Genomic DNA, 22,461 nt, shown 5'->3' with positions numbered 1-22,461 from the left:
GAGTGACTGACGGCTTTTCTCTGGGGACGCACTGAGGAGCGGGCCCGAGTTCTCGGCTCCTCTGGGGCGGAGATTGGGAGGCCGCCATTTTCACGCTCCGCCTCCAAAGCTGTACGGAAAGCTCGCAGGGAACAAAAGCCCCGGAGAGCAAACCTGAGCAGATGACTTAGCCGGGAGGGGGCAAGGGCGGGGCAATTCCGCCTCCGGCAGAGACATTTGGAAACCACGGCAACAGGCCCCTCCCCAGAAGATCAGCGAGAACAGCCAGCCAAGACCAAGTTTACCGATCAATGAGAACGGCAGAACTCCAGCGCTAGGGGAATACTGCAAATAGAATTCACGGCTTTTTTACCATGATTCCTTAGTCTTTTAAAGTTAATTTTTTTTTTTAACTGTCTTTTTGTCTTTTTATTTCTTTTTGAATTTTTCTTTTTCCCTTTTTCAAACAACATCTTATCAATCCCTTTTTTTAAAAAAAAAACATTTTTATTTTTCATTTTTAGAGTCATATTCTATCCCTTCATAGTAGTTACCCATATTTTTGGCTTATATATATAAGTTGTTCTCTCTTTAAAATTTTGAGATAGTTTCTTCTAACAGATTAAAATATACCCTAAATCTCTAGTATATGGTGTTTTCTATTCCCCTGCCTGATCACATCCTCTCCCTTTTTTTTCTTTTTCTTTTTTCTTTTTTAAATCTTCTTCTTTCTTTTTCAAACAACTTCTTATCAATTCCTTTTATAAAATTTTTTATAATTTCCATTTTTACAGTCATTTTCTATCCCTTCATCATATCAACCCTTATTTTTGTACATATATCTTTTTCTTTCTTTAAAATTTTGGGAGACACTTTCTTCTAAAAGACCAAAACACACCCCAAATCTAGTGTGTGGCACTGATCTATATACCATATAGATCATATTTGATCACATTCTGGTTTTTCTTTTGTTGTTGTTGTTTTGTTTTGTTTGTTTTTTTTTTATCTTTATCTTTTTCTTTTTTTTTTCTTTTTCTATTTTCTCTCTTTCCCCTTCTTATCCCACTGCTTCAGGTCTTTTCTGATTTGTTTAGAGTATATTTTCTGGGGACGTGGTTACTCTGCTAGCATTTTGTTCTCTCATTAATCTGTTCTCCTCTGCACAAAATGACGAGACGGAAAAAATCACCTCAACAAAAAGAACAAGAGGCAGTACCGACTGCCAGGGACCTACTCAATACGGACATTAGTACGATGTCAGATCTAGAGTTCAGAATCATCACTTTAAAGATACTAGCTGGGCTTGAAAAAAATATGGAAGTTATTAGAGAAACTCTTTCTGGAGAAGTAAAAGAGCTAAAATCCAACCAAGTAGAAATCAAAAAGGCTATTAATGAGGTGCAATCAAAATTGGGGGCGCTAACTGCTAGAATAAATGAGGCAGAAGAGAGAATCAGTAATATAGAAGATGAAATGCTGGAAAATAAAGAAGCTGAGAAAAAGAGAGATAAACAACTACTGGATCATGAGGGCAGAATTCGAGAGATAAGCGATACCATAAGACGAAACAACATTAGAATAATTGGGATCCCAGAAGAAGAAGAAAGAGAGAGAGGGGCAGAAGGTATAATGGAGCAAATTATAGCAGAGAACTTCCCTAATTTGGGGAAAGAAACAGGCATGAAAATCCAGGAAGCACAGAGAACCCCTCTCAAAATCAATAAAAATAGGTCAACTCCCCGACATCTAATAGTAAAACTTACGAGTCTCAGAGACAAAGAGAAAATCCTGAAAGCAGCTCGGGAGAAGAGATATGTAACCTACAATGGTAGAAACATTAGATTGGCAACAGACCTATCCACAGAGACCTGGCAGGCCAGAAAGGACTGGCAGGATATATTCAGAGCACTAAATGAGAAAAATATGCAGCCAAGAATACTCTATCCAGCTAGGCTGTCATTGAAAATTGAAGGAGAGATAAAAAGCTTCCAGGACAAACAAAAACTAAAGGAATTTGCAAACACAAAACCAGCCCTACAGGAAATCTTGAAAGGGGTCCTCTAAGCAAAGAGAGACCCTAAAAGCAACATAGACCAGAAAGGAACACAGACAATATACGGTAACAGTCACCTTACAGGCAATACAATGGCACTAAATTCCTATCTTTCAATAGTTACCTTGAATGTAAATGGGCTAAATGCCCCAATCAAAAGACACAGGCTAACAGACTGGATTAAAAAACAAGATCCATCGATATGCTGTCTGCAAGAGACTCATTTTAGACCCAAAGACACCCCCAGATTGAAAGTGAGGGGGTGGAAAACCATTTACCATGCTAATGGACACCAAAAGAAAGCTGGGGTGGCAATCCTTATATCAGACAAATTAGATTTTAAACCAAAGACTGTAATAAGAGATGAGGAAGGACACTATATCATACTTAAAGGATCTATCCAACAAGAAGATCTAACAATTGTAAATATCTATGCCCCTAACATGGGAGCAGCCAATTATATAAGGCAATTAATAACAAAAGCAAAGAAACACATCAACAACAATACAATAATAGTGGGGGACTTTAACATCCCCCTCACTGAAATGGACAGATCATCTAAGCAAAAGATCAACAAGGAAATAAAGACTTTAAATGACACACTGGACCAAATGGACTTCACAGACATATTCAGAACATTCCACCCCAAAGCAACGGAATACACATTCTTCTCTAGTGCCCATGGAACATTCTCCAGAATCGATCACATCCTAGGTCATAAATCAGGTCTCAACCGGTACCAAAAGATTGGGATCATTCCCTGCCTATTTTCAGACCACAATGCTTTGAAACTAGAACTCAATCCCAAGAGGAAAGTCGGAAAGAACTCAAATACATGGAGGCTAAAGAGCATCCTACTGAAGAATGAATGGGTCAACCAGGAAATTAAAGAAGAATTAAAAAAATACATGGAAACCAATGAAAATGAAAACACAACTGTTCAAAATCTTTGGGATGCAGCAAAGGCAGTCCTAAGAGGAAAGTATATAGCAATACAAGCCTTTCTCAAGAAACAAGAAAGGTCTCAAGTACACAACCTAACCCTACACCTAAAGGAGCTGGAGAAAGAACAGCAAATAAAGCCTAAACCCAGCAGGAGAAGAGAAATCATAAAGATCAGAGCAGAAATCAATGAAATAGAAACTAAAAGAACAGTAGAACAGATCAACGAAACTAGGAGCTGGTTCTTTGAAAGAATTAACAAGATTGATAAACCCCTGGCCAGACTTATCAAAAAGAGAAGAGAAATGACCCAAATCAACAAAATCATGAATGAAAGAGGAGAGATCACAACCAACACCAAAGAAATACAAACAATTATAAGAACATATTATGAGCAACTCTATGCCAGCAAATTAGATAACCTGGAAGAGATGGATGCATTCCTAGAGATGTATCAACTACCAAAACTGAACCAGGATGAAATAGAAAACCTGAACAGACCTATAACCACTAAGGAAATTGAAGCAGTCATCAAAAATCTCCCAAAAAACAAAAACCCAGGGCCAGATGGCTTCCCAGGGGAATTCTACCAAACATTTCAAGAAGAATTAATACCTATTCTTCTGAAACTGTTCCAAAAAATCGAAACGGAAGGAAAACTTCCAAACTCATTTTATGAGGCCAGCATTACCTTGATCCCCAAACAAGACAAAGACCCCATCAAAAAGGAGAATTACAGACCAATATCCCTGATGAACATGGATGCAAAAATTCTCACCAAAATACTAGCCAATAGGATCCAACAGTACATTAAAAGGATTATTCACCATGACCAAGTGGGATTTATCCCTGGGCTGCAAGGTTGGTTCAACATCCGCAAATCAATCAATGTGATACAGTACATTAACAAAGGAAAGAACAAGAATCATATGATCCTCTCAATAGATGCAGAAAAAGCTTTTGACAAAGTACAGCATCCTTTCTTGATCAAAACTCTTCAGAGTATAGGGATAGAGGGTACATACCTCAATATCATAAAAGCCATCTATGAAAAACCTACAGCAAATATTATTCTCAATGGGGAAAAACTGAGAGCTTTCCCCCTAAGGTCAGGAACGCGGCAGGGATGTCCACTATCACCACTGCTATTCAACATAGTATTGGAAGTCCTAGCCACAGCAATCAGACAACAAAAAGAAATCAAAGGCATCCAAATTGGCAAAGAAGAAGTCAAACTCTCACTCTTTGCAGATGATATGATACTTTATGTGGAAAACCCAAAAGACTCCACCCCAAAACTGCTAGAACTCATACAGGAATTCAGTAAAGTGGCAGGATATAAAATCAATGCACAGAAGTCAGTGGCATTCCTATACACCAACAACAAGACAGAAGAAAGAGAAATTAAGGAGTCGATCCCATTTACAATTGCACCCAAAACCATAAGATACCTAGGAATAAATCTAACCAAAGAGACAAAGGATCTTTACTCAGAAAACTATAAAATACTCATGAAAGAAATTGAGGAAGACACAAAGAAATGGAAAAACGTTCCATGCTCATGGATTGGAAGAACAAATATTGTGAAGATGTCAATGCTACCTAGAGCAATCTACACATTCAATGCAATCCCCATCAAAATACCATCCACTTTTTTCAAAGAAATGGAACAAATAATCCTAAAATTTGTATGGAACCAGAAAAGACCCCGCATAGCCAGAGGAATATTGAAAAAGAAAAGCAAAGCCGGTGGCATCACAATTCCGGACTTCAAGCTCTATTACAAAGCTGTCATCATCAAGACAGCATGGTACTGGCACAAAAACAGACACATAGATCAATGGAACAGAATAGAGAGCCCAGAAATGGACCCTCAACTCTATGGTCAACTAATCTTCGACAAAGCAGGAAAGAATGTCCAATGGAACAAAGACAGTCTCTTCAACAAATGGTGTTGGGAAAATTGGATAGACACATGCAGAAGAATGAAACTGGACCACTTCCTTACACCACACACAAAAATAGACTCCAAATGGCTGAAAGACCTCAATGTGAGACAGGAGTCCATCAAAATCCTAAAGGAGAACACAGGCAACAACCTCTTTGACCTCAGCCGAAGCAACTTCTTCCTAGAAACATCGCCAAAGGCAAGGGAAGCAAGGGCAAAAATGAACTATTGGGACTTCATCAAGATAAAAAGCTTTTGCAAAGCAAAGGAAACAGTTAAGAAAACCAAAAGACAACCGACAGAATGGGAGAAGATATTTGCAAATGACATATCAGATAAAGGGCTAGTATCCAAAATCTATAAAGAACTCATCAAACTCAACACCCAAAGAACAAAGAATCCAATTAAGAAATGGGCAGAAGACATGAACAGACATTTTTCCAAAGAAGACATCCAAATGGCCAACAGACACATGAAAAAGTGCTCAATATCGCTCGGCATCAGGGAAATCCAAATCAAAACCTCAATGAGGTATCACCTCACACCAGTCAGAATGGCTAAAATTAACAAGTCAGGAAACGACAGATGTTGGCGGGGATGCGGAGAAAGGGGAACCCTCCTACACTGTTGGTGGGAATGCAAACTGGTGCAGCCACTCTGGAAAACTGTATGGAGGTTCCTCAAAAAGTTGAAAATAGAGCTACCATATGATCCAGCAATTGCACTACTGGGTATTTACCCCAAAGATACAAAAGTAGGGATCCGAAGGGGTACGTGCACCCCGATGTTTATAGCAGCAATGTCCACAATAGCCAAACTGTGGAAAGAGCCAAGATGTCCATCGACAGATGAATGGATAAAGAAGATGTGGTATATATATACAATGGAATATTATGCAGCCATCAAAAGGAATGAGATATTGCCATTTGCAACAACGTGGATGGAACTGGAGGGTATTATGTTGAGTGAAATAAGTCAAACAGAGAAAGACATGTATCATATGATCTCACTGATATGAGGAATTCTTAATCGCAGGAAACAAACTGAGTGTTGTTGGAGTGGGGGGTGGGGTGGGAGGGATGGGGTGACTGGGTGATAGACACTGGGGAGTGTATGTGCTCTGGTAAGCGCTGTGAATTGTGCAAGACTGTTGAATCTCAGATCTGTACCTCTGAAACAAATAATGCAATATATGTTAAGAAAAAAAAAAGAAGAAGAAGAAGAAGAAGGTAGCAGGAGGGGAAGAATGAAGCGGGGGAAATCGGAGGGGTAGACGAACCATGAGAGACGATGGACTCTGAAAAACAAACAGGGTTCTAGAGGGGAGGGGGGTGGGAGGATGGGTTAGCCTGGTGGTGGGTATTTAGGAGGGCACATTCTGCATGGAGCACTGGGTGTTGTGCACAAACAATGAATCATGGAACACTTCATCTAAAACTAATGTTGTAATGTAAGGGGATTAACATAAGAATAAAAAAATTAAAAAAAAAAAAAAAAAAGAAAAAAAAAAAAAAAGCTTCCAAGACAAACAAAAAATAAGGAATTTGCAAACACAAAACCAGCCCTACAAGAAATATTGAAAGGGATCCTCTAAGCAAAGAGAGAGCCTAAAAGTAACATAGACCAGAAAGGAACACAGACAATATACACTAACAGTCACCTTACAGGCAATACAGTGGCACTAAATTCATATCTTTCAATAGTTACCCTGAATGTAAATGGGTTAAATGCCCCAATCAAAAGACACAGGCTATCAGATTGGATAAAAAACAAGAGCCATCAATATGCTGTCTGCAAGACTCATTTTAGACCCCCAAACACCCCCAGATTGAAAGTGAGGGGGTGGAACACCATTTACCATGCTAATGGACACCAAAAGAAAGATGGGGTGGCAATCCTTATATCAGACAAATTAGCCAAATATATAAGCCAATTAATAACAAAAGAAAAAAAAACACATCGACAACAATACAATAATAGTGGGGGACTTTCACACCCCCCTCACTGAAATGGACAGATCATCTAAGCACAAGATCAACAAGGAAATAAAGACTTTAAATGACACACTGGACCAAATGGACTTCACAGATATATTCAGAACATTCTATCCCAAAGCAACGGAATACACATTCTTCTCTAGTCCCCATGGAACATTCTCCAGAATAGATCACATCCTAGGTCACAAATCAGGTCTTAACCAGTACCAATAGATTGGGATCATTCCCTGCCTATTTTCAGACCACAATGCTTTGAAACTAGAACTCAATCACAAGAGGAAAGTCAGAAAGAACTCAAATACATGGAGGCTAAAGAGCATCCTACTAAAGAATGAATGGGTCAACCAGGAAATTAAAGAAGAATTTAAAAAATTCATGGAAACCAATGAAAATGAAAACACAACTGTTCAAAATCTTTGGGATGCAGCAAAGGCAGTCCTAAGAGGAAAGCATATAGCAATACACGCCTTTCTCAAGAAACAAGAAAAGTCTCAATGACACAACCTAACCCTACACCTAAAGGAGCTAGAGAAAAAACAGCAAATAAAGCCTAAACCCAGCAGGAGAAGAGAAATAATAAAGATCAGAGCAGAAATCAATGAGATAGAAACCAAAAGAACAGTAGAACAGATCAACAAAACTAGGAGCTGGTTCTTTGAAAAAATTAATAAGATGATAAACCCCTGGCCAGACTTATCAAAAAGAAAAGAGAAATGACCCAAATCAACAAAATCATGAATGAAAGAGGAGAGATCACAACCAACACCAAAGAAATACAAACAATTATAAGAACATATTATGAGCAACTCTTTGCCAGCAAATCAGATAATCTGGAAGAAATGGATGCATTCCTAGAGATGTATCAACTACCAAAACTGAACCAGGAAGAAATAGAAAACCTGAACAGACCTATAACCACTAAGGAAATTGAAGCAGTCATCAAAAATCTCCCAACGAACAAGGGCCAGATGGTTTCCCAGGGGAATTCTACCAAACATTCAAAGAAGAATTAATACCTATTCTTCTGAAACTGCTCCAAAAAGTAGAAATGGAAGGAAACTTCCAAACTCATTTTATGAGGTCACCATTACCTTGATCCCAAAAGCAGACAAAGACCCCATCAAAAAGGAGAATTACAGACCAACATCCCTGATGAACATGGATGCAAAAATTCTCACCAAAATACTAGCCAATAGGATCCAACAGTACATTAAAAGGATTATTCACCACAACCAAGTGGGATTTATCCCTGGGCTCTGAGGTTGGTTCAACATCCACAAATCAATCAATGTGATAAAATATATTAATAAAAGAAAGAACAAGAACCATATGATCCTCTCAATAGATGCAGAAAAAGCATTTGACAAAGTACAGCATTCTTTCTTGATCAAAACTCTTCAGAGTATAGGGATAGAGGGTACATACCTCAATATCATAAAAGCCATCTATGAAAAACCCACAGCAAATATCAGTCTCAATGGGGAAAAACTGAGATCTTTCCCCCTAAGGTCAGGAACATGGCAGGGATGTCCACTACACCACTGCTATTCAACATAGTATTAGAAGTCCTAGCCACAGCAATCAGACAACAAAAAGAAATCAAAGGCATCCAAATCGGCAAAAAAGTAGTCAAACTCTTACTCTTTACAGATGATATGATACTTTATGTGGAAAACCCTAAAGACTCCACCCCAAAACTGCTAGAACTCATACAGGAATTCAGTAAAGTGACAGTATATAAAAATCAATGCACAGAAATCAGTGGCATTTCTATACACCAACAACAAGACAGAAGAAAGAGAAATTAAGGAGTCGATCCCATTTATAATTGCTCCCAAAACCGTAAGATACCCACGAATAAATCTACCCAAAGAGGCAAAGAATCTGTACTCAGAAAACTATAAAGTACTCATGAAAGAAATTGAGGAAGACACAAAGGAATGGAAAAATGTTCCACGCTCATGGATTTGAAGAACAAATATTGTGAAGATGTCAATGCTACCTAGAGCAATCTACACATTCAATGCAATTCCCATCAAAATACCATCCACTTTTTTCAAAGAAATGGAACAAATAATCCTAAAATTTGTATGGAACCAGAAAAGACCCTGAATAGCTAGAGGAATGTTGAAAAAGAAAAGCAAAGCTGGTGGCATCACAATTCTGGACTTCAAGCTCTACTACAGAACTGTCATCATCAAGACAGTATGGGACTGGCACAAAAACAGACACATCGATCAATGGAACAGAATAGAGAGCCCAGAAATGGACCCTCCACTCTATGGTCAACTAATCTTCAACAAAGCAGGAAAGAATGTCCAGTGGAAAAAAGACAGTCTCTTCAACAAATGGTGTTGGGAAAATTGGACAGCCACATGCAGAAGAATGAAACTGGACCATTTCCTTACACCACACACAAAAATAGACTCCAAATGGTTGAAAGACCTCAGTGTGAGACAGGAGTCCATCAAAATCCTAAAGGAGAACACAGGAAGCAACCTCTTTGACCTCAGCCACAGCAACTTCTTCCTAGAAACATCGCCAAAGGCAAGGGAAGCAAGGGCAAAAATGAACTATTGGGACTTCATCAAGATAAAAAGCTTTTGCACAGCAAAGGAAACAGTCAACAAAACCAAAAGACAACCGACAGAATGGGAGAAGATATTTGCAAATGACATATCAGATAAAGGGCTAGTATCCAAAATCTATAAAGAACTTATCAAACTCAACACCCAAAGAACAAAGAATCCAATCAAGAAATGGGCAGAAGACATGAACAGACATTTTTCCACAGAAGACATCCAAATGGCCAACAGACACATGAAAAAGTGCTCAACATTGCCCGGCATCAGGGAAATCCAAATCAAAACCTCAATGAGATACCACCTCACACCAGTCAGAATGGCTAAAATTAACAAGTCAGGAAACGACAGATGTTGGTGGGGATGCGGAGAAAGGGGACCTTCCTACACTGTTGGTTGAATGCAAGCTGGTGCAGACACTCTGGAAAACAGTATGGAGGTTCCTCAAAAAGTTGAAAATAGAGCTACCATACGACCCAGCAATTGCACTACTGGGTATTTACCCCAAAGATACAAATATAGTGATCCGAAGGGGTACGTGCACCCTGATGTTTATAACAGCAATGTCCACAATATCCAAACTGTGGAAAGAGCCAAGATTTCCATCGACAGATGAATGGATAAAGAAGATGTGGTATATATATATACAATGGAATATTATGCAGCTATCAAAAGGAACAAAATCTTGCCATTTGCAATGACGTGGATGGAACTGGAGGGTATTATGCTGAGCGAAATAAGTCAATCAGAGAAAGACATGTATCATATGATCTCACTGATATGAGGAATTCTTAATCTCAGGAAACAAACTGAGGGTTGCTGGAGTGGTGGGGGGTGGGAGGGATGGGTGGCTGGGTGATAGACATTGGGGAGGGTATGTGCTATGGTGAGTGCTGTGAATTGTGTGAGACTGTTGGATCACAGACCTGTAACTCTGAAACAAATAACACATTATATGTTAAAAAAAAAAAAAAAAGAAGAAAGCAGGAGAGGGAAAAATGAAGGGGGGGGAAATCAGAGGGGGAGATGAACTATGAGAGACTGGACTCTGAGAAACAAACTGAGGGTTCTAGAGGGGAGGGTGTATGGGGATGGGTTAGCCTGTTGATGGGTATTAAAGAGGGCATGTACTGAATGGAGCACCGGGTGTTATATGCAAACAATGAATCACAGAACACTACATCAAAAACTAATGATGTAATGCATGGTGATTAACATAACATAATAAAATAAAATTAAAAAAAAAGTAAATGGAACGAAATGCAGTAGAGAAAAGTAAACGTGAGATAGATTCCAAAGAAGAATTTTATTTCAGGAAAAAACTGAGGGAATATATTAACTCCAATATAACACATCAAATATAGGTAAAAGTTATATCATTGAGAATTCTTTACTCACTATTAATGTTACTATTAATACAATATAAAAATTAGCTGTTTCATTACTGATAACTAAACTATGATTAATACCATATTTCATCTAGTCCAAAATGTATTTTTTCACATTTAGCTTCTTAAAGAGTCCAACAATAACTGTGATAAGAAAACACTGTTTCATAGTTTAACTGACAGTATAAAATGGTGGAACTTATAATCAGTATCTTCGGAAGAAATATGAGAGATACTATTTCCTGCTCTCAAAGACTGAAATCCTTAACAATCAAGGATGTTATAATCCTTAGCAACTTCTCCATATATAAAAAGGGTTGAAGATAAAATCAAAATAACATAGAATTAAAATTTCATCCATTTAACATATCTATAGGAGAAGTTTTACACTGAATTTGAGATTAAGAAACAACACAAGATAGTGAGATAAAGCAGTTGCTAAGTATGTACTGAGTCTAAAATAATGCAGGTGTGATGTTATGGGGAGAAAAAAAAGGCTGGTTTATATGAAGGATGCCTCAGCTGGGAAAAGTTGCTAAGCAACCTACAATAGTTGAGGCAAATTGTTTTTAAGAATTTTTCTTCAAGCTCCTTTATGTTGAAAAACACTTAGCCTTTCTCTACAATTTTTTAGAGGAAACAATCACCTATACAAAGAGGAAATAAAGCCCCATTCTAAGAGACAAGGAGAGGATGACAGATGTATTCAGGTAAAGATATCTTTGTATCACTTCAACACCTATTTAAGTGCTCACCAAATATTTGTTTCTTAAATGAATGAATAAACAGATAAATGGTAACATTTCCAATCTAATGGAATATTAAGGTATAGTTCAAAATCAAAGGGGATGGGCCTCTCCACATCAGGTATCTCAATGTCAAATGTCTATGAGGTACTTTCTAATGAAGCAAAGACACACACACACACACACACACACCACTAGTTTAGATACAGATTTTCAGCACTCAAGTGAAAAATCCAATAACATTTCTGCTAGGTACAGTCATTAAGATCTGCATTCATTCCCCTAAGTTACAGAAAGATGTTCCTGACTTCTTTGTTTCAATATCTGTGAACATTTTTTTTTTTTTAAGATTCTATTTATTTTATTTATTTGACAGAGAGAGAGAGTGCAAGCAGGGGGAGTGGCAGGCAGAGGGAGAGGGAGAAGCAGGCTCCCTGCTGAACAGGGAACCAGAGACACAGGGCTTGATCCCAGAATCCTGGGATCATGACCTGAGCCAAAGGCAGCCACTTAACCGACTGAGCCACCCAGGTGCCATAAATATCTGTGAAAATTTAAAGAAAAAAAAAAAGCTCTCTCTCAAAATGAAGCTCAAAATATGTTTGAGTATATTTTCAAACTAAACCAATTTTTATTTGCAAAGCTTTTACTTTGAAAAATCAAACTATGCAGCAAAGAACTGATTTAATGCCATTACTCAGTTTTTGCTGAGAATCTAAGCTCCCTCCAACTAACACAGCATAGCTTGTTCTAGTACACAATGCTATTGTCAATGTAAAAATAACCCAATGCAATTCATATCACCTTATGATTAAAAAATATTTTTCTGTAATTAGCTTTTAAGGAACTATTAAATATTTTTCTGTATTTGTATCTAGTTCTCTTACCTGCTGTGCAGAATTCTATAATTTCACTCCATTCAGACACAACATAATCACCGTCAACCTGTTTTGAGGCAGTTTGCACTGCTACTGTATATTCAGTTCTCGGGCTCAAAAACCAGTGTCCACGGACAGTCATGGGCAAGGGAACAGCTTTTGCCACCAATTTCGTTGGAACATCCTAAGACAAAAAGAAAGAAAAACAGGAAAGAAGGAAGGGTGGAAGGCAGGGAGGGAGGGAAGAAATAATTTAGCAGTATAACCTGAATCAATTGTAAACAATGTGGAGGAACTTGTGAAATTCCTGGCTAATGACAGAATTTTCCTTTTTAAAGATATTTAATAATTATTATAATTCTCCAGATGTAAAAAAAATAAGGCCCAACTTGATCAAAAGGCATGACCAAGGTCATACAGCTAGTTAATGACATAAATATATTTAGATTTCTGTTTTCTTGATTCTTGTTCTTCTCTGTACACTCCTTATATATGTTCCTTAAAATGCAATATTCTAATATTAAATTATAAAACAAAACAAAACTTCCCCAAACCCAGAAACATGACAAATAAAATTCAATGATTTTGTATTTTAAAATATATTTGTTTAATTTATACTATCCATTAATTTTACCAGAGTAGCCCATTACTAAATATTTTATATGTGAAGGCAGAAAACATTTTAAAAATAACTATTTTAAGATAAATGAATCAGTTTTGTATACAAAAGAGGTAATATCTGTTTCAGTTGTATTCAAGTATGGAGCTTATGTGTCACAGAAATGTTTAGGTATTTCTAAACAATGATTAATAAGGTTATTAAACTTGCTAGTTGAATATTCACTACGTTTCCAAGACATGGTTTTCTAAGTGTGTAATGAAGAAAAGGGGGTCAAATCTTGACCTAATCATCACATAACATTAAGTATTTCAAAGCTATTTCAAGGAAATATTTCAAAACTACTTCAAGAAGGCAAATGTCAGCAAAGAAAATATCCATAACTAGAAAGCATAATCAAAATTAGAACATGGTTAGAATAATGACTTATCAATCTTGTTCTCTCACACTTATCTATACATATAATCCTCACTTATCATTAGTGTGTATAACTGTGCATTTGGTAAAAGACATAATTTCCAGAAAGGATAAGGCAGCTCTTCCAAAAGATTTGCCAAGTTAAATTTAGTATCAGTATAAAAAAAAGACCAGTTTTCATCAGTGAAAATACTGAAACATAAGAAAGAATACTTAATAACTATTATCCTCTCTATGCTACTTCTGATGTGTATGTAGAGAGATATGTATCAGCAAAGATATGTGATAAGTAGACTGTTATAAGAATAAATACCAAAGAGGTGTAAACAGGTCTAAGACATATAAAGGTTAATTTTCATCCTCAAATCATAAAATAAAATTGACTACATAAAGCAGTTTTCAGCCCTAAAGTATTTTACAAATACCCTAAAGTTTATAAGCTATATCACATTCCTCTCTCAGCAGTTATAGGGAAAAATGTATGCCTTAATGAAAAACTATACCTTGCCTATAGCACATTCTTCTGGCTATTTTCTTTTGATTCTGTGGAAGTTATTTTATAACACTGTAATCTGTAGATAACTGATAACAGTTATTCTTGTCTAAATACATGCAAATGAATTTTGTCCATCCATCCCTTCTGTCCCTTTCTCCTTCCTGACCCCAAACGAGTTTTACCTGTAGTTATACATTTATTTCAATACACTGATCTATGATTGTGTCTATTCTTTGGATTATCCTTTGAACTGGTTGTAACACCTCATCAGTTACCTCATTAATGAGTTAAATCTTTTAACACATGTTCATTTTTATGTCTATATGAGAGTCATGATTTTACCTTTTATGGGAAAAATTGTATTTTAATAGTATACTTGGCATTTCATTTTCTTACAAAATTTCTTAAAGGGATAGGGTTTTGAAATGACATGTAATTTTTATTCTTCCAAACGTCAAATACGTCACTTAAGTAATTAATAGAACATTAGTCCTTCTTTTAAAATGTCCTCAGACTTAGATTTTAAGATGCAAATGAATAGAAGTATGTGTTAAGATTTTACCTTGTGTTTAAATTTATTGGAGTTCTTGTTCTCTTTCTTATTGAGGTCAATGAAATAGTGTGTAATACGGTCCTTTGACTTTGAATCCATTTCCCATGAAATCTTGAATGAGTCACATGTAATGTTGCTTATTTTAATGTTATGTGGTACAGGAAGTTCTTCCATCTCTGCTATGCCACTGTCTTGTGATTTATTCCCTGCAAGAAAACAATGCACAGGTAGTTTCCAACTAATGTATTTTTTCCAGGTTGCAAGGCCATCAGTTGTGTATATATTTCTTTTTTTTCTTTTTTAATAAGATTTTTATTTATTTATTTGAGAGAGAAATAGGGAAAGAGAGTGTGCCCAGAGGGAGAGTGAGAGAGAGAAGCAGACTCCCCGCTGAGCAGAGAGCCCAATGCAGGCTCGATCCCAGGACCCTGAGATCATGACCTGAGCTGAAGTCAGACGCTTAACCAACTGAGCCACCCAAGGACCCCTGTGTATGTATTTCTGAACTCAATTACCTAATTACTAAATCTGAGATTTCATTTTTGTTCATGAAATATCGTGTTAATGATAGCTAATGCCATTTACAAAGGCATTTTACCAATTAAAAAAAAAAAAGCAAAACTGAATTTGTCCTTACCACCTCTAAATTTTCAATTTACTTTTCCAATTTTTGATTTCACAGAATGTAAACAAAAACACTGATAATCCATCTTTCTAATCTATAAAAGATTGGCCTTACATGGTAGGTACCATCTGGAAAGACCCAAGAGACCATTTTTCCTACATGAACAACCAATTCTGCTCTAATGTCAGGTGTTTTAAACTATATGAGGTCACAAATGTTGCTAATGAAAGAATCCAGTCAAATTAAAAAAAACATTTCTTAAAAAAAATCTGTGAGGTATCAGTGACAGTCTATAAAAATTACTCTTCCATTTTCCTTTTGTTTTAGATATCTATTTATAGAAACAGCATGTGATAGTTATACTACATATACAAATAATATTGAAGACCATTCTCTTACAAGTTATTATGTCAAGGATTATTCTAGGAATCTTTTTGCCCATTGTGTCTTGATCAATTTAATTTTGATTATTAAAACAATAAATAAGGCTAAAAGAGGAAAAAAAAACAATTGTCATGTTGATTGTTATCATTAAAATCTTGAAGAACTGATCTGACACCTGGTTACTTAAAAGACTGTATCCTGCATTTCCAGTTAAAGAAAATGAGAAACTAAAAGAGAAACTTTGGCTAATAGTATAGAGTGGAATAAGATGGATGATTGGTCAAAACAGAAAAAATATAGACCTGCCAAGTTCGTTTCATAGATAGGAAAGAAATACTGAATCAACTTTTACTCTATTTCTCCTTCCTATGTTCTCTTACCCCAAGCCAACATAAAATTGAATGCCCCAGAGAAAAAAAATAAATGTAATTGTTATTCATATGATAAAAAGTGGTAGATCATAAATCAGCTACATAACTAGTTACTTAACAGAATAAAATAGTAAATCTTGATCAACAAAAATTAAAAACAACAACAATGAATATTATCTTGTGGCAATATCTTCCATTTCCAGATTAGATTGTGTTCTCCTGCCCCCACACTCCCTCTCAATTGTTGATATAAAACTGTTGACAATTGCCAGTCTTATTAAATCTTTTTTTTTTTAAGAGTTTATTTTTTGACAGAGACACAGCAAGAGAGGGAACACAAGCAGGGGGAGTGGGAGAGGGAGAAGCAGGCTTCCAGCAGAGCAGGAAGCCCACGTGGGGCTCGATCCCAGGACCCTGAGATCATGACCTGAGCCGACCTGAGCCCAAAGCAGAGGCTTAACGACTGAGCCACCCAGGCGTCCCTAAATCTTTGACCCATATCGTCTCATCTCAAGGTGTGTTGTTGCCAGAGGAACCTGATGGCAATTGAAAACTAATTTCAAAATAACTTAAGTTTTTTATTGTCATTTCTTGAACAATACTTTTAAAAATTCTTTTCTTCTTCGTACCTTCCCCTCACACCCCAGTTTCTCTGGATTCCTTCTCCATAAAACTCCCACAAAAATTACTCTATCACTCTCTTCTTTGCTTCTCATCTGGCCTAACAGAATCCCCAAATTGCTTGTGACCTAAATAAAAGCCTTTTAGAAGTCAAGGGAAGGGAAGAAACTAAGTGGAATCCTTTTAATGGACTTGGAAAAGGGAAAGGCAATAAATACTCAAACATTAGTAATTTTTGTTCTATTTAGAAAAGCTCAAAGTTTTTACCTATTATTCTGATTGCAGTTATCTTTAAAATATAAGTAACACTACTGAAAAACTTTCTGGACACTAATAGTAAAAGTTTCTGTAAAACTCATTTGCATTATGACTCTCCATATAATTTCATAACAACTGAGTGAAAAAATTGTTATTTAAGATCATAGAGAGAAAAAAAAAGCTATTTTGCATTTGGCCCAATTTAATGAAAATGCAATTTCAATATATTAACACAAAGATACAAAAGTTTGCTACTTAAACTTCCACTGTTATCGGATTCAACCTTAAAGTTACAAATAATTGATTATTGCCTAGAATATAATACTTTGTTTTATATATTTTTCTCTAATAGTTAAAATTTGAGAAAAAAAATTTATATTTATTAAAATGTGGAAAGTTTTGTTTAAACCCTATTTTACCATTCAGAATATAAAGCTCAAACCTATGAAGGACTTGTTATATCAAGAATCTTTATTTTCAAGCTACTTATCATACTCCCAGTTCTTAACAAAGCCACTAGATTACTCTATGCAGCTTTCTTACTTGCGCAGAACAAGTAAAAAATTTAGTTTAAACCAATCCTATCAGGATTGGTAACTTCCTTTATCTTCACACTCTGTGAATCAATTTTTAACTGAGATTTTGAGATAAGTGACAGAAAACAATGATTTTGTCTGTAAGATCAGTGAAACAGTGATTCACATGACACTAATATTCAATAACCAGCCAGTACTACCTTAGATCTGTACAATCAAGTGTATTTCTAAATGCAGCTTCTATTTCTTAATAAGACTTCATCTTAAGAATAATTCTAGCTACATTTTTCTTTTCTTTTTTTTTTTTAAAGATTTTATTTATTTATTTGAGAGAGAGAATGAGAGAGAGAGTGAGCATGAGAGGGGGGAGGGTCAGAGGGAGAAGCAGACTCCCTGCCGAGCAGGGAACCCGATGCGGGACTCGATCCTGGGACTCCAGGATCATGACCTGAGCCGAAGGCAGTCGCTTAACCAACTGAGCCACCCAGGTGCCCTAGCTACATTTTTCTACTTTACCTGACAAATAATTCTAAGATCTGTGACTGTACTGCTGATTGGTAATACTGAATGGAAAACAAATTAATGATACTTTTATCTGTCCAAAATATGAAAACTGCTTCTCAGAACAAGCATTTCAAAAGCACTTTTGTAACAAATTCTTTCACTTTTAAAATATTTTTTTTTCCTCTGTGCTATATCTATTCATTGTTGGAAAGCATTTTTTGTCTGTATTTTTAATAAACTCCCCCAAAACTACCTATTGGGATTTGTATATTAACTCTAGGAAACTTTCTAAGACACTAAAAATCAGAATGTGATACCAATCTTCTTAGAATATTTTAAAATAAAATCTCTACCTTCAATGATTTGTTGCTATACCTTTAGCAGGTTGTTGAACTCAAGTGGCTTCTCATATTGACCCTGACAAATCACTTAGATTTGTAAAGCTGGTTGAGGATCCTTATCACACTGCCACTTAGTTATGTGTCCCTTCATATTTATTTTTGTTATTACAACTTTTACTAAGTTGTAATTATCTATGTATCAAAAGTACACAACAGAAAATGTACAAAGATGTAAAAACTAGCTTTTGCCTCAAGGATATAAAATTGGGAAGAATGTGGGAAATGTCATAATAAAATTATGTTATGTGATAACATAATTTAACTGAAAGACTATATTAAGGGAATCAAATCATGCTTCAGAAAATGTGAAACTCTTTGTTTTAGGAGAAGTAAATTTTTAAAAATTGAGATGTCATTGATATATAATACTGTGTAAGTTTTAAGTTTACAATTTTGTTGATGTGATACATAAATATATATATATTTATATTTATATATTGCAATATGATTACCACTGTAGAATTAGCTAATACCTCCATCATGTCCCAAATTTAACATTTCCTTTTTGTGGTGAGAACATTTAAGATTTGGTTTCTTAGCAGTTTTGAGGTATACAATATAGTATTGTTAACTATAACCACAATGTTGTGGGAGAAGCAGAATTTCAACAAGTGAAGACAGTAGTGAAAAAGCTGAGGACAGCATTCTAAACGGAGGCAATAGTAAAAGCATTAAGAAACAGTACATCTTCATTTTAGTTAATTCAGCACAGGTAATAGGAAAAAATACTGAATGAGAATGCTAAAAAAGGAGACTAGAAGTGGGTCATGGAAGTTGAGGAATTATCTAAGAGAAAAAAACTTATGGTTGATTTAGATGGAGTTCAATATGCATAATACTGAAGATTAAATTTTATTAAAATGTATTGTCAGACTCATATAATTAGTTCAAATGTGCCCCTCAAACATACCGAGAAAGCAATTTTTAAATATCCATGAGTGTCCAGTATAAATCCACATTTTTAAGAAGATGGCTGAGAAGTACACACAAGCTTTGTATTTATTTATTTATATTATACATTTATTTATTTGAGAGAGAGAGAGCATGAATGGGGGGAAGGGGCAGAGGGAAAGGGAAAAGCAGACTCCCTGCTGAGCAGGAAGCTGGAAGTGGGTCTCAATCCCAGGACCTGGAGATCATGACCTGAGCCTAAGGAAGACACTTTAACAGACTGAGGCACCCCACAAGCTCTGTATTTAAAGGACCTTGAGAAGATCTAGACTCACTAAAACATTTTAAGCATACAAAAGAATAATAGCCCACTTCACATCTACCTTCATTATCACATACTTCCATCTACAAATATAAAAACCAGTGCTGTTACAGCATTATGAGTTTCTATATATCTATATACATTTCTATATGTCAATATATTCTATAAATTATACAATCTATAAGAAATAGAGATCCTTCAAATTTGCTATTTTTCCCCTTTCCCCCTCAAGAATTAGAAAAGCTGTTCTAAACAAACATTACCCATTATAATTCTTATTCCTTTATTTCAAAACCATGTTTCAGAATAGAAATTATGCAACATAATCTTTTTGTCTCATTTATATGTATATGTACTTATCTGTATGAATATATAATACACACATACAATGATACTATATTTTTAATAGCTTTATACAGAGATTTAAAATACTTAGCTATCAAAGTCCTTAGCTAAACTCTTTAGAACCTGAGATGTTTTCTTTATATTTATCTTTTTGAAAGATATAGCAGAGAAAAAACTTACTTGGTTATCAAGATTACCTTATGAAGTGTATGACCCAATTTGATTAAGCTAAAAAAACAGTTATCTTGAATAAAGATTAAAAGTATCACCTGCTAAATAACCTAGATGTACTCTTGCAACAATTGCAATAGAGCATGTTTCTTTTTATTGAGGACATTTATATTTTTAGCATACTTATTGTACCATTGTCCCTTTGCCCCATCAGTTTTGCTGTGAAAATGAGTGGTTTTTCTTCTTCATAATATTTTCCCTAGAGCACTACAAAAGAAGCCAATCTAAAATCTTAGTTATAGTAGTTAAAAGAACATAAATTATTCACTTTGAATAAAGTAAGAAAATGTTTTTTTAAAAATAATAAAGGTAATTAGTTTTAATAATAAGCCTCGAGCTATCTTTCTAAGAAAGAAATTACAGGTGTTAGGTTACTTCCCTTAAAAATAGCAAGATGGGACAATTTTCTCATATCTTTTTTCTTTCCTAAAATTTAGTGATAAAAAAATCTGCTACCGTAGTACATATAGGAAGATTTATTTTTAAAATTAAAATCATATGTGTATACATATTTAAATTAATACATATTTTAATAATTGTCATTACAAAGTCAGAGATACAGTCTGCTGAGGGAAAAGTACTTTCCTCTTCATAAAAATATTAAAATGCTGCAATAGTTTTTTATTATAATTATTTTTTAAATCCTGCAATGCTTTTAAAGTCATGAAAGAAAAACTAATTAGACAATAATAAAACTAAAATAGTAACCACAACAAAATGTGAAACTGTTCTATGCCTTATTTACAATAAATTCTCAAAATAAAAAATACTCTTAATGGTAACACTGAATACTGCTGGAACTTTTAGGGAAAAAAACACAAAGAAAATAAAAATCACTTTTAATCCTTATTAACATATTGTGCTTAATGTTTTGTAACCTGTTTTTCATTTAATAGACTGTGAACATTTTCACATGACTACACATTATTCTAATCTTGGTGTATTTTGTTCTACTAATCAGTCATCCTGATACTGGACATGTAGATTATTTCCAGTGTTTTCCTATAATAACACTTCAGTCAACTCATTCTATGTATATTTTTGTATAGATCTATGATTATTTAACTTTGGATAAATCCCAAGAAATGCAAATGCTGAATCACATTTGTTTTCACCAATTTGTATTTCCAACTACTCTTAGTGCCTTTTTTTGCACCCTTATCAATTCCATTTATTGCTATTTAAAATATCCACGTGTTTTGATGGGCAAAAATTAAAACTTTATTTTATCTTAAAAAAGAAAAAAAAATGAGCATTGACCTAGACCTTACACCATATACAAAAATTTGCTCAAAACTGAGCAACAGCAATCAGACAACAAAAAGAAATAAAAGGTATTCAAATTGGCAAGGAAGAAGTCAAACTCTCTCTTTTAGCAGATGACATGATACTTTATGTGGAAAACCCAAAAGACTCCACCCCCAAATTACTAGAACTCATCCAGCAATTCAGTAATGTGGCAGGATACAAAATCAATCAGAAGTCAGTTGTTTTCTTATACACTAACAATGCAACTGTAGAAAGAAAAATTAGAGAAACAATTCCATTTACAATAGCACCAAAAACCATAAGATACCTCAGAATAAACCTAACCAAAGAGGTAAAGGATCTATACTCTAGGAACTACAGAACACTCGTGAAAGAAATTGAAGAAGACACAAAAATATGGAAAAACATTCCATGCTCATGGATCGGAAGAATAAACATTGTTAAAATGTCTATGCTACCCAGAGCAATCTATACCCTCAATGCCATCCCCATCAAAATTCCAATGACATTTTTCAAAGTGCTGAAACAAACAATCCTAAAATTTGTATGGAATCAGAAAAGACCCCGAATCGCCAAGGAGATGTTGAAAAAGAAAAACAAAGCTGGGGGCATCACGTTGCCCAATTTCAAGCTATATTACAAAGCTGTGATCACCAAGACAGCATGGTACTGGCACAAAAACAGACATATAGACCAATGGAACAGAATAGAGAACCCAGATATGGACCCTCAACTCTATGGTCAAATAATCTTCGACAAAGCAGGAAAAAACATGCAATGGAAAAAAGACAGTCTCTTCAATAAATGGTGCTGGGAAAATTGGACAGCCACATGAAGAAGAATGAAACTCGACCATTCTCTAACACCATACACAAAGATAAACTCAAAATGGATGAAAGAACTCAATGTGAGACAAGAATCCATCCAAATCCTAGAGGAGAACATAGGCAGTAACCTCTTTGACATCAGCCACAGCAACTTCTTTCAAGATACATCTCCAAAGGCTAATGAAGCAAAAGCAAAAATGAACTTTTGGGGCTTCATCAAGATAAAAAGCTTCTGCATAGCAAAGGAAACAGTCAACAAAACAAAGAGGCAACCCAGA

At 35.3% G+C, this 22,461-nt stretch overlaps 1 protein-coding gene across 1 annotated transcript in view; it reads right to left on the bottom strand.

The window, feature by feature from the left end:
- PHYHIPL (phytanoyl-CoA 2-hydroxylase interacting protein like) overlaps window positions 1-22,461 on the bottom strand; it is a 90,659-nt gene that overhangs the window by 11,432 nt on the left and 56,766 nt on the right. Inside the window, exons 2-3 of the mRNA XM_064594666.1 lie at window positions 14,608-14,804; window positions 12,523-12,697 (exon numbers count right to left, since the gene is read on the bottom strand). Coding sequence (XP_064450736.1) covers window positions 12,523-12,697; window positions 14,608-14,804 — 372 coding nt within the window. The remainder of the gene's footprint in view (window positions 1-12,522; window positions 12,698-14,607; window positions 14,805-22,461) is intronic.

Source organism: Mirounga angustirostris, unplaced genomic scaffold, assembly GCF_029215605.1.
Source record: "Mirounga angustirostris isolate CCGP_5_RB_7025 unplaced genomic scaffold, mMirAng1.0.hap1 SCAF_6, whole genome shotgun sequence".
NCBI classification, from domain to species: Eukaryota; Metazoa; Chordata; class Mammalia; order Carnivora; family Phocidae; genus Mirounga; species Mirounga angustirostris.
The sequence above is the reverse complement of the archived record's forward strand: the minus strand, read 5'-3'. Positions and strand labels throughout refer to the sequence as shown.